Genomic DNA, 11,996 nt, shown 5'->3' with positions numbered 1-11,996 from the left:
CTGAGCAGCGTTGTATGGACCTCGGTTAAAGCCACCTTAAGATATCTCATACGATGTCTGTTTACTAATTAACTCCCTCCCATGGGAACTAGTGCCCAGAAGATGCTGAATACGATCATGTGGATGAATGAATGCAAAGATACGTGAACGAATGCATACATGAGAGAATAATTGCAGCCCAGCCCTAACGAGCATGTGCTCGCATCAACGGGAACAAGGATGATTAAAAATAAGACAGCAGAGGGGCCACAGGTGGCTCAGTCCGTTAAGTGTCGGACCTTGGCTGAGGGCATGATCTCACGGTTCATGAGTTCGAGTCTAGCAGGTGATGAGCTTGAGACCCACGCCCCTGATCCATCAGGTGAACCCCACTTCTCTCTCTCTCTCTGCCCCAGAAGACTCAAAATAAGACAAGAAGACTTGGTCTTTGGCCAGCCCCTGCCTCCTCTGGTACATTGTGACAGGTTTCAGAGAAGGGTCATATTTCTCCCATGATGCCAATGGGCAGTGTCTGCACAGGGTGGGAGTTATCTCACCAGACCTGTGGACGAGGGCTTCTGAGCCAAGGTTCTCAAATCCTGGGCCCACGTAAAGACGGAGACCATGGGCTATGGAAATAGTATACTAGACAGTTTGGCAGAGGCAAAAGGTAGCAAACCCTACCTTTTCACATGATCACGGAATACTTACTCTACGATCTCTGACAAGGCCCTGTTCAAAAAGGACAGACAGGAACTGGAGAAAACCAATGTGTCTCCTTCACACACATGGACTGTTTGATATTAATCATAAGGTTGCGACACTGAGTGGATCCAAATAATCTGTGTGGCGTCACCGTTTCTGATAATTGCCGGAGGTATTCATCACTAATCAAAGAGGATGTTACGCAATGTGAGCCAGCCAGCCTCCAGCTTTCTGGAAACACAGACTATATAAAGAGGGAGCTTTTCCTAGTTGAGGTACTTCAACAGCAGGCAGGTGGAGAGCATCAAAGGCCATCACCAGAGAAGAAAAGCCAAGGTCAGCATGGCCAGCCTTCCTCTGCTGCTGCTGCTGCTGCTGCTCTGGGACGTGGGGTCCCACGGTTTCCCAGCAGTGACCTCAGACACACAAGAGAAAGATGTGGAGATGGTCCAGGTAAATGCTGAATTTCACATGCCAGAAACGAAGAGCCTTTATCTGCATTTTCCCATGGCTTTATAGAGAAGCAGGAGTAGCATAGAGGGGCTTAAGAAATGAGCTTTATTTACTAATAAATAAAGGGTGGGTTTCTTACAAAGAGAAACTTGTGGTGGGAAGGGTCCTCTCCCCAGAACAGATTCTTTTCCCTTTTCCAGTTGGAGGGAACTAAAGGAGCCAATTGTAATTCTGACTTCATGCTATTGAGAGGTCGGGAGATTCCTACTCTGAGATTAGTTTCCACCAATAATAAGGACCCTGAAATCCAAGCACAATCTTTAAAAGTGGCTCTCCACTTCTGTGAAAACTTCATATTGTCAATCTTCAGAGAAGAGAAAGTTCTCATCTGGTGGTTTCAGTACCTTTATCTTTCATCAGAAATACCTGGAAAACTACTACAATCTGAAGGACGACGGGAAGAAAATGGTAAAGCAGAGAAACCATAGCCCAGTGGTTGAGAAGCTGAAGCAAATGCAGAAATTCTTTGGGCTGAAGGTGACTGGGCGGCCAGATGCTGAGACCCTGCACGTGATGCAGCAGGCCAGGTGTGGGGTGCCCGACGTGGCTCCCTATGTCCTCACTGAGGGGAACCCTCGATGGGAGCACACAGACCTGACCTACAGGTAACCAGAACGGGCACCAGAGCGAGGACTCTATTCCCCATCAGAGCCATGACAGAGGAGGTCTGACATGTCTCTGTTTTATTTCACGTGAAGGATTGAAAATTACACACCAGATCTGCCAAGAGCACAGGTGGACCGTGCCATTGAGAAAGCCTTTCAACTCTGGAGTGATGTCTCACCCCTGAACTTCACCAAGGTCTCTGAGGGTCAAGCGGACATAATGCTATCCTTTGTGTGGGGAGGTAAGCCCTTCTTGTAGCAGGAAACTCTTCTCACCTTCCCTTTGCCTTGACCCCAGATCCCTTCAGCTGCTGGAGGACCTTGCTCAAGAGGAGTGTTGCTTTCACAGGCTGAAGGAGGGACTGTGCCACACTGGGTGGGAAATCTGTGGCCCTCTCAGCAAAGCTGACCCTCCTGGGTTAGCCGGAGTTAGAGCCAAGAGGGACACCTGTTGAATTCTGTTTCTGGCAGATCACCATGACAATTCTCCCTTCGATGGACCTGGAGGGAACCTCGCGCATGCTTTCCAACCAGGCCCAAATCTTGGCGGAGATGTCCATTTCGATGAAGACGAAAGGTGGACCAACGACTTCAGGGGTGAGCCAGCTAATCCTGTCTCTCTTGATCCCCCCACCCCTCCTCAGTTCATTGTAATACTGGTTGGCTTAACTAAAAAGGTGCATTAGTAGAAGTATTTACTTTTCCACTATGAACACCCTTCAAAGAATTGCAAACAGGGTCTATTGGAACTTTTAGATTTCAACTTGTATCGCGTGGCCGCTCATGAGTTGGGTCATTCCCTCGGACTCTCTCACTCGACTGATATTGGGGCTCTGATGTACCCCAACTACATCTACAGTGGTGACGTCCAGCTGTCTCAGGATGACATCGATGGCATCCAGGCCATATATGGTGAGTGTACAGAACAACACTGGGGACGAGGGGCCGTTACAGCAGCCGTCAGTGGGGACCTTTAAGAAGCTGGCTTTGTGGTTCATGCAACTTTCCAGCAGAACTAACTGCAGATCTCTTTGTCCTTTAGGACCCTCCCAGAATCCCATCCCTCCAACAGGCCCCCAAACCCCACAACCGTGTGACAGCAAGCTAACCTTTGACGCAATCACCACGATTCGGGGAGAAGTGATGTTCTTTAAAGACAGGTAGGGCATCAGTTCCTCTTTGTGTTTTGTGTCTGTAGCCACAACAATGCTCATGACTAGGGGAACCCATGCGCTATACTCTGCCCCACATGTTATTTGTCTTACGCTTACATGCATAATTAGAATTTTGATTAAGTGCAAGCAATTACATACATTTGCACAATGTGATGAACTTATGACACCTTTTTCCCCCACATGCATTCTGTTGTTTGGTGCTCAGAAAAAAAAACCAAAACAACATTGAAGTAGAAAATTCAGGAAATATAGTCCCATTTTGCAGATCAGTAAAGTAAGGCGGAGAGAAGGAAAGGATCCTTTCGGCGCACGGAGTGGTGACAGAGAAACAACTGAGCTTCTGGGTCGTACTGACGCGCTCTCTTCGTTAATGCCACTCTCGTGATGAGATTCACATTAGCACTTTGGTAGGAGAAGCCAGTGGTTTCCACAGCACCGTTATGCTGATGGGGGTTTTATAGCCACCCTTAAATGTCACCCCTCTATCCTAGTAAAGATGCCCCCCAAAGCCTGCGATCCCCAGAGACCTAGGGAAGGACAGGAGCCGTTGTGGGGAAAATCCCCAAGAGTTCACGAGAGCCCTCCCTCGAGCACATATGTGGGGTCACGACATGCTTCTCTCCTCACAGCAGGGTCCTGGACCCCCCAGTACTGTGTGTGGCCTCAAAACATCCAGGGCTCCCTCCCAAGGAATAGGCCCGCTCTCTGTGTCATCCTGATTCCTAAAGGACCATAGTAAATTTATAACGTAGTCCTTTTTTGAACGATGCAGTCCACAGAAAGAACAGCCCTGAGGAAGGACCAGGGCTTTGGCACAGAAAGTAGGGGTGCTTTGATGGGCTCACTTCTCAGCCGCTCTTGCTAGAGTCGTGCCCGTGCTGTTTGCTCTGTGGTCACATCCACCCCAGAATGCAGGGTGTTGGTCCCAAATGCTTTCCACCCTCTTCTCCCCTATAGATAAGGCTGCATGCAAACCATATAGGGTGTGGCTGAAAGCTAAGGAAGCAGCTGGCTTTAAAGGAAAGCTCTGAATAGAGCAGGACACCCCCAGCAAAGCAAGTGTTTGAGGGATTTCTTCAAGGAACAGGAGCAAGTCTAGGATTTGCAGGAACTCCTCTACCTGTGTCCTTTGTCATTTAAGTGGCACCAAAGAGGAAGCTGTGGGAGGCTGGAGATAGTAGTCGATTTGCCCAGGGCCTCACCGCCAGGCAGAGGTGGGGCCGGACCACCACTTGGGCTCCTGACTGCCGGGCCCATCGTTCCCCATGGCCTGCAGTCCGGACCCTTCTTCTGCGGCCGCATTACAGTCTATGCTTTTCCATCACCCAGTCCCTGCGGACTGTAGGACCGATGGTGTGAGCCACGGACCCTTCTGCGGCCGCATTACAGTCTATGCTTTTCCATCACCCAGTCTCTGCAGACTGTAGGACCGACGGTGTGAGCCACCAGCCTAAGGGGACAACGGGACCGGCGGCCAGCTCTGAGTTTAAACTTGACCTTTGCCTTAGACACCTCCCTTCCCCTCCCTGACCCCTGTCTCTCCTCTGTGAGGTGCGAGCAGCACACTCTCGTAGGGTCTTGTGAGGAAAGGCGTGACGGGGGAAAGGGCCTGGGCTGGCAGGGGCACGGACGTGGCTGTGTTCTGCCACAGGCTCCTCGCGGCTCCGACGCCAGCTGTCAGACGGAATTGGTGCAAGCTGGTTGTCAGTCACAGCCATTGTTTGAGTAACTTAAATCATATTAATACCAAAGCCACTAAAGATAAGTGACACGGATGGTTGTGTAGTCACTCTACTGCAGTTGACTGCCCAGGTTCCTGAGGTTGTTTGTGCCGGACGTGCGTGGACGGCAGCAATGCTCTGGACTTAGCAGTGCGCTCCTGGGAAGCCCCAGGACTCTGCCGTGGTGCTGTCACCATGCAAAGGAGTGGACACCACGGGCCAGGCTTCCCCACCGCCGCCCGGGCCCCAGCCCGGACGACGGACGTTCAACATTCACCAGGACCCGCTTGGCCAGCAGTAAACTCCCTTGGATGTCAGCCCACGCTTGCTCCCCATTAGCTCAAATTTCTTTACTTTTTAACCATCAGGTTCTACATGCGCATAAGCCGCTACTCCCCGGAGGTTGAGCAGAATTTCATTTCTATTTTCTGGCCAAACCTGCCAAATGGACTTGAGGCAGCTTATGAAGCTGCAGAGAGAGACGAAATCCGGTTTTTCAAAGGTAATGTTTCCACGATGTTTCCGTTCCGTGGATTAATGTTTCATCCGCTTCGGGGCTGAGATAGAAGACAGTTGTAGCTACTTTCTCTCCACGCACTTCGGGAAATCTGACGATCTCGCTTCTCACACCAGTGGGAGCGCATCACCGTAACTAAGAACGATACAGTGCAACTCTGGAAAACAAACAGAGTTGTTTTCCATAAAGAGCATGTGACTACAGATATCCGTGTTCTGCTGGTTTATGAACCTGGAATTTTGAAAATGTTTTCTGTGTGGGGCTCTTTACAAATCTCCCCTGGAGGTGCTCAGGAATGAAAAGGAGAGACTGAGGCCAAAGTTAGAGAGAGGATAGCACAGACACATGAAGGGAGGGGGAGGTATCGTGGACATCCCTGGGGAGTCTGTTAAGACCACAGACTCTCGCTTAGCCTGACATCCTCAAGGTCTGTCCACGTCCTTCAGCTGCCATGTACATTAAGGGATGAGAAGTCCTGAATCATCATGAATTGAATGTGACAAGCTTCTTTGATTCTCTCAGAATGAAACGTAATCCAATGATGGGCTCCTGGCTTTGAAGACACTATGGCCAACATCACTATTTCTGCAAATAATATACGCAAATATTAAAGTACTTGACCCGGTCATACACTCAAGGCAAAGAATCGAATGCAGTTTAGGTGGACAGAAAACTTGGAAACCGGCTTTCTATCCCTCAGATCATGAAATTAAATAGGAAATCGATTAATTTAATTTAGTTATTTAATTTTTAGAGAGGGTGTGTGTATGTGAGAAGGGGAGCAGGGCAGAGGAAGAGAGATTCTTAAGCAGGCTCCAGGCTCAGCACAGACCCAATGCAGGGCTCGATCTCACAACACTGGGATCATGACTTGAGCCAAAATCCAGAGTCCGATGTTCAACCAACTGAGCCCCCCAGGCGCCCCTTAAGTAGGATGTCAGATGCACAAAGTTTCAAGCTGCTTTTTCATAAGGGGTAAATGAGCATATCTGTGCAATGAGAATAATCCTGGCTTCAAGGTGGAAGACCAGTGTTATGTGACATGGGCTTTTTAAGTCTAAATATATAGATCTGGACACAGCATAAATGAGTGTTTGGAACTGTATTCTAGCCAGATGCAATTGTTTTTGCTGACAAAGGCTGCAAGTCATTACAGACTGTGAGTCATTACAACACTCTGGCCTTTGGGAAGCCATTGGTGGGAACTTTCAGAGTCGAGGGGAAACCGCAGAAGCGAGCCTGGTGTCACGGAGGTGGCACGATGAACGCTGGGGCCATTTCCAAGCTTGCTGCAGATGCAGATATTTAAAAAACATACTGATCTAATAGACCTTGGTTACAAAATTAGCTTAGGCATCTTGAAAAACCTCCCCCGATGGTTCTAACGTACAGGTGAGACACTGCTCTGGCATGTGTGGCTGAGAACTTAGCTGGAAATCAGCCTACCGTCTTCTGGCGCCCTGGATAAGTATTTTCATCTCTGTTTTTTGATTGGCAGGCGATAAGTACTGGGCTGTCCGGGGGCAGGATATGCTGTATGGATACCCCAGGAACATCCACAAATCCTTCGGCTTCCCCAGAACTGTGACGAGCATCGATGCTGCTGTGTCTGAGGAAGAAACTGGGAAAACGTACTTCTTTGTCGGTAACAAGTACTGGAGGTAAAGACAGAGGACAGAAAGTGGTAGTGCACCAGCTCTTTCTACAGAGGGAACATTCTAGATTGAACCGTGCCCACGGGAGTCTCATACTGCCTTGACTAGCTGCCGTTTCTGTGAATGGCTGTAGCAAGTATCCAAGGCTTAAGAGATCCTTGTGCAACACCCATACTGGGAATCCAGGGAACACGTGGGGCCACATTTGAAAAAGGACACCTAAGAAGGAGGGCATTTATCTTCACAGGGCCCTTCCGCCAGTAGAAATGTATCTTTGATTGCAGTTTGCCTTAATGGGATGTCGTGTGGTACTTCCCGGAGAATTAGAATTAGTGGTTGGCGTTCAGAGGGACCTTATAAATCTTTTCCATCCAGCATCCCATGTCAACCTCCCCCATGCCACACAACATCTCTGCAGTTAAAAGTTCTTAAAACACTCCTGCTGCCAAATTCCCTGTGATGACTTTGCAAAGTCTACACATTTGATGCATTCTGATGCCTCCAATTATTTTTTGACCAGGTATGATGAATATAAACAATCCATGGATGCAGGTTATCCCAAAATGATAGCAGATGACTTTCCTGGAATTGGAAGTAAGGTTGATGCTGTTTTCCAGAAAGATGGTAAGTGAATATATGAATATATTTCCTCTATGTTGTTGTGATAGAATAACATCAGTATTGTTATTTGGGGGATGGCAGACGCCAAAAATATTCTCACAAATGACAGGATTTTTCAAGAATTCAAGTCAAGCCTAGAAACCATTTGTATAACATAGTAAGTCTCTTTTCTTTTCTTTCTAGGATTTTTCTATTTCTTTCATGGAACAAGGCAATATGAATTTGATCCTAAAACTAAGAGAGTTCTGTCTCTCAAGAAAGCTAATAGCTGGTTCAACTGCAGAAATTATTGACCCACTGTTACAGCAGAAAAATATATTTCAAAAGCCTAAGGAAAGTGTCTTCCTGGAGAGCCATTTGTTTAAAAGAAATACAGAGCTGTTAGGTATAATCTTATTTATATCTCATTCTACATGCCTTTTTATGCTTTAGAATGCAATGTATTATGTACTGCTATAATTTAGTTCCACAACTGAGAACTAAGACAGTCAAGTTCATGGGTTATAGATTCAAATGGGCCATTTCTGCAAAGAGGGTGGGTCTTTTCCAAAGTAGAAGACTCTCACCCTGATTTTGGAGTGCAGCTCTTCAAGAACAGAGACCAGAGATACAAGCCTTTGCCAGAGGAAAAGCAGTCCCCTAACATCTAAACAGCTGCTAGAACATCCTTATATGCAAAGAACAACTTTTGTTACAGAAAATAAAGTGTTTTATGTTTGGAATAAGCCATGCGTATCTCTACTGTTTTATAAACTTTCTAGTACATTTAAGTCATTACCTTGTTACTTCCTGGTGATAAAGCCATGCTTACAGAGACTAGTTTTCAAGTTTGAAGTGGGAATAGGCAAACTATTCATGTGGGAAGTGAGGGTGCACAGGAAGGTGGAATATTCTCCCGTTTTCATGGAAGTTACATCATACGCAAGAGGTTAAAACCGATTTCCCGTGTCCCATGTCAAGATTCCAAAATTGGTTTTAGGCAAAAGCATTGACAGCCTGGTAGAGTTGTTTAAGGGCATGTCCCTCACCCTCTGAGCCTCAGGGAAGGCTTTGCTTTCCTAAGGTCCCACTCCTGGTAGCCACGGAGGAGGGATGGGCAGCGCCATCTAACTAGTCCTGGCCAGCAGATTGTGCCCAGAAGGGACCCATAATGATGTGGAGAACAAAGGCAAAAAGAATTGAAGATAAAATTAAATTTCCTTGGGGCGCCTGGGTGGCTCAGTCGGTTAAGCATCCGACTTCGGCTCAGGTCATGATCTCACGGTCCGTGAGTTCGAGCCCCGGGTCGGGCTCTGTGCCAACAGCTCGGAACCTGGAGCCTGCTTCGGATTCTGTGACTCCGTCTCTCTCTGACCCTCCCTGTTCATGCTCTGTCTCTCTCTGTCTCAAAAATAAATAAACATTAAAAATAAAATGAAATTAAAAATTAAATTTCCTTATAACCTGCAGCCCATTGACCAATAGTTGGGTCAGGCAGAGTAAGACACTCCTCTAGGAAGTCCCAACTGTCTTCATGATAAAGCTTGGCTAGAGTAAAAACAACCGTAGCTTGACAATATCTAAGCCTCCAGTATCCTGTGAGACTTTAGCATGTGAAAGTCCCTTTGGAAATGTCCCCTTGCCTTTACCGCCCTCTCCCAATATAATCAGTCTCTCCTCACAATCCCAGGGAAGCTCCTCCTGCCCCTGGGCCCTGTCCCCATGCTTTAATAAAACCACCCTTTGCACCAAAGATGTCTCAAGATTTTGTTCTTGGCCATCGGTTGTGAACCCCAATATTTTCCACATCAAATATCACCTCCAGATGGAAACACAATTGTAGGTGCACATTTCTCCAGTGGTACCCTCTTGCTGTGGTGATCGCGAAAGCACAGCCAGACATGGACATGACATGGAAGAAGCCTGAATTCTCACCACTCAAAGCAATCACCCCAAACCTCAGTAGATTTTGCTTAAAAAGCTTTGATTGTTCTAAACTCCTAAGATTCTAGATTTTGTTCAAGCGGCATAATCTAGTTATTCTTTATGTGGTTTATCATGCCTAATTTGGGAGGGTGTTCATGTAAGTAGGAGTCCCACAAGTAGTATCTGAGCCCTGCAAGTTTTACGACGAGCTCATGGGTGTTCATGGTATTGGTGGACTTTCTGGTACGTAGAAGAGGCTTGGGAATATTTCGAGGTACTCATGATTCTGGGGCAGGCCGTTCTCAGATCAAGAATTTGGAAAGAAGTGTAACCTCTCCTTTGGCCAGGTGTCTTTCTTTCTAATAAACATGTTGATATTGAAGTATATATAATGTAAATACAGATAAACGCACAAATCCTAAGTGTTCCTATCCGTGAGTTATCACAAAGTTAGCAATTCCATGTAACTCTCACCCCGATCAAGAGATAGAACATCACCAGGTACACAGCAATCAAGAACCTTTGATCGCTGCTCAAGTCTGTGTCAGCTCAGTCCACTTGAATCAGAGCCTGAAACAGGAAGACTGGAAGAGGAGTGTTCTGAGGAGAAGAGTGGACACAACATTTGAGAGCGAGGAAACAGCTACAAAATATGGTCCCAGATTGCTCCAATCTAATGATTCAAAACTTGAATCACAGCTAATCCCATCTCAAGGCAAAGGGACCAGCTCTTGTACCCCTGTATCCTCAGTCATCAACCGAGGTCTGGTTTGGGGGGGTGGGGAGGGTGCATAGCTCCCAGGCAAGATGGCTTTTCTTTGGCAAAGAAATGGGACAACTGAGAATTGCAAGCCACCAACCCTTGAAGAAGCAGGAGGATGGGCACACTGGTGCTAATGGGGGTCTGGAGACACGACCAACCGTGTGTCCAGTACATTCTCCATTTCCCAGAGGCAACCATCATGCTGACCTGGAACACCTGAGATTAAATCTGCCTGTTTTTGAATTAAATTAGATCCAGTATATATTCTCCCGTATCTCCCTTGCTGTGTTCAACATCATGTTCCTGCACTTCATCCACTGATGATGGACTTTGATTTGTGACCATTTGGGGGCTCTCATACACTACTGCTCTTATGTAGGCACTTCTGTTGATTTTATACCTAAGAGTGCAATTGCGGAGTCATCTAGATTCCCAGTGCAAACACCCTCTTCAGATTCTCCCTTGGCCTCCTGTCTTGTGTTCCAGCCACAGCAGCAGTGACTGGTTCTGTCCAGGTTTTAAAGCACCTTCTAAGCCTCTAGCTGTTCTCATCAGGCCTCTGATTTCTGCTCTAGGGCTCCTGGCCTTTCCTGTTGGTGTTGCATCAAGCACTGCTGTGGAACTCACTCAGAACACAAGCAGTCTGTGCGAAGAGCAGTCACTCGTGGAACAATCATTGTACCAGTGCGACAGACACAGATGAGTAAATGGATCTCCCTCTTTCCTCAGTGGGATGTTCCTAAGATGGGTTCCAAGTGGGTCCCTGGTGCCATTCTGAGCAAGATATTTCTCATCTCTGCCTGGCTGACAATTCATCTTTGTATTGTCTCTTCCGCTTTCCCTGTTTTGCTCTCCCCAACCCTCAATCCAGCCCTCCCTCCACATCACATGCCTTAATAGTCACTTATCTTTAAATTTTTTTTCAAGTTCTGCTTTCTGAAAATACCACATTAAGTCCATTTGTACTAGAAGTGGGGCAGTGATAACCTTGGTATGTAGTGTCATCTGTGGTTGATTGTGAAGGAATAAAGGTGAATCATGAGTAATGGGTGATCAGTTGGCCATAACCCCTGAATGACATGGCAGGAGTGGTGGTTATAGGAAGTGGGGAGCGGGCTGGTTAACCACCCTTGGAATTTGATACAAAGAAAGTAATTAGTTCGGGGCAGCTAAATGTCAACTGAAGAGCCACTGTGAAAGTCAAAAGACCTTAATGACATTTAAGGAAATTCTCATCTATTGCAGGCTGTGCTGAAAATCAACCCCAGATCTCATTGCAAATTTGGGCACTTCCTAGCTGGAATAATGGGGTACCAATCCGAAAATATGGAACACCTAAATTCTCCTGAAAGTTCCACATGGGCAGCAGTCGCTTTGCCAGAGGAAGGCAACGTCCCCTTGCATAGGGAATCAACAAAGCCCTTACCCGAGTCAGTACCTCACAAGATAATGTTCATCCTCCTCTCAAATTCCTTCCTTCACTAGTTCCCAAGCAAATAACTAGGGTCAGGTCTCAGTATAGTTCAAATTCTAGCTATGGCAGGAAATTGCTTATAAACCAAAGGCATTAGAGGATATGGCCCTTGAGTGCCATCAGGAACTAGGGGAACATGCATGAGAATGGACTTTAAAGTCATTGGACCAGGGTGGGAGGATGTAAGCCTGGACTGAGAAGAATTTATTAACATGGTGCACTCATTCTGGGCTCAAGAGTCAGTTTTCTGGCAAGGAAACTGGGACTTTGTCCAACACTCAGCTGATATAAAGTCTCTAATCTTGAATGCAATGATGTCCTACAGTGTATGAGGTAGAGATGCCATCCCTTTTTGTAGCACGG

General features: G+C 46.9%; 1 protein-coding gene across 1 annotated transcript; it reads left to right on the top strand.

Annotated features, from left to right (window-relative positions):
* The first annotated feature begins 979 nt into the window (after positions 1–979).
* On the top strand, positions 980–8,216 carry LOC122482471 (interstitial collagenase-like). Its single transcript, XM_043578796.1, has 10 exons — positions 980–1,137; positions 1,558–1,802; positions 1,896–2,044; positions 2,274–2,399; positions 2,559–2,714; positions 2,845–2,962; positions 5,067–5,200; positions 6,714–6,876; positions 7,391–7,494; positions 7,675–8,216. Exons 1-10 carry the CDS (start codon positions 1,027–1,029, stop codon positions 7,782–7,784), a joined length of 1,416 nt encoding a protein of 471 aa, XP_043434731.1. The 5' UTR covers positions 980–1,026; the 3' UTR covers positions 7,785–8,216.
* Positions 8,217–11,996: the final 3,780 nt, after the last annotated feature.

The sequence above is a fragment of the Prionailurus bengalensis genome, chromosome D1 (assembly GCF_016509475.1).
Source record: "Prionailurus bengalensis isolate Pbe53 chromosome D1, Fcat_Pben_1.1_paternal_pri, whole genome shotgun sequence".
Lineage (NCBI taxonomy): Eukaryota > Metazoa > Chordata > Mammalia > Carnivora > Felidae > Prionailurus > Prionailurus bengalensis.
Note: the sequence above shows the minus strand (reverse complement) of the source record. Positions and strands in the feature narration are given on the sequence as shown.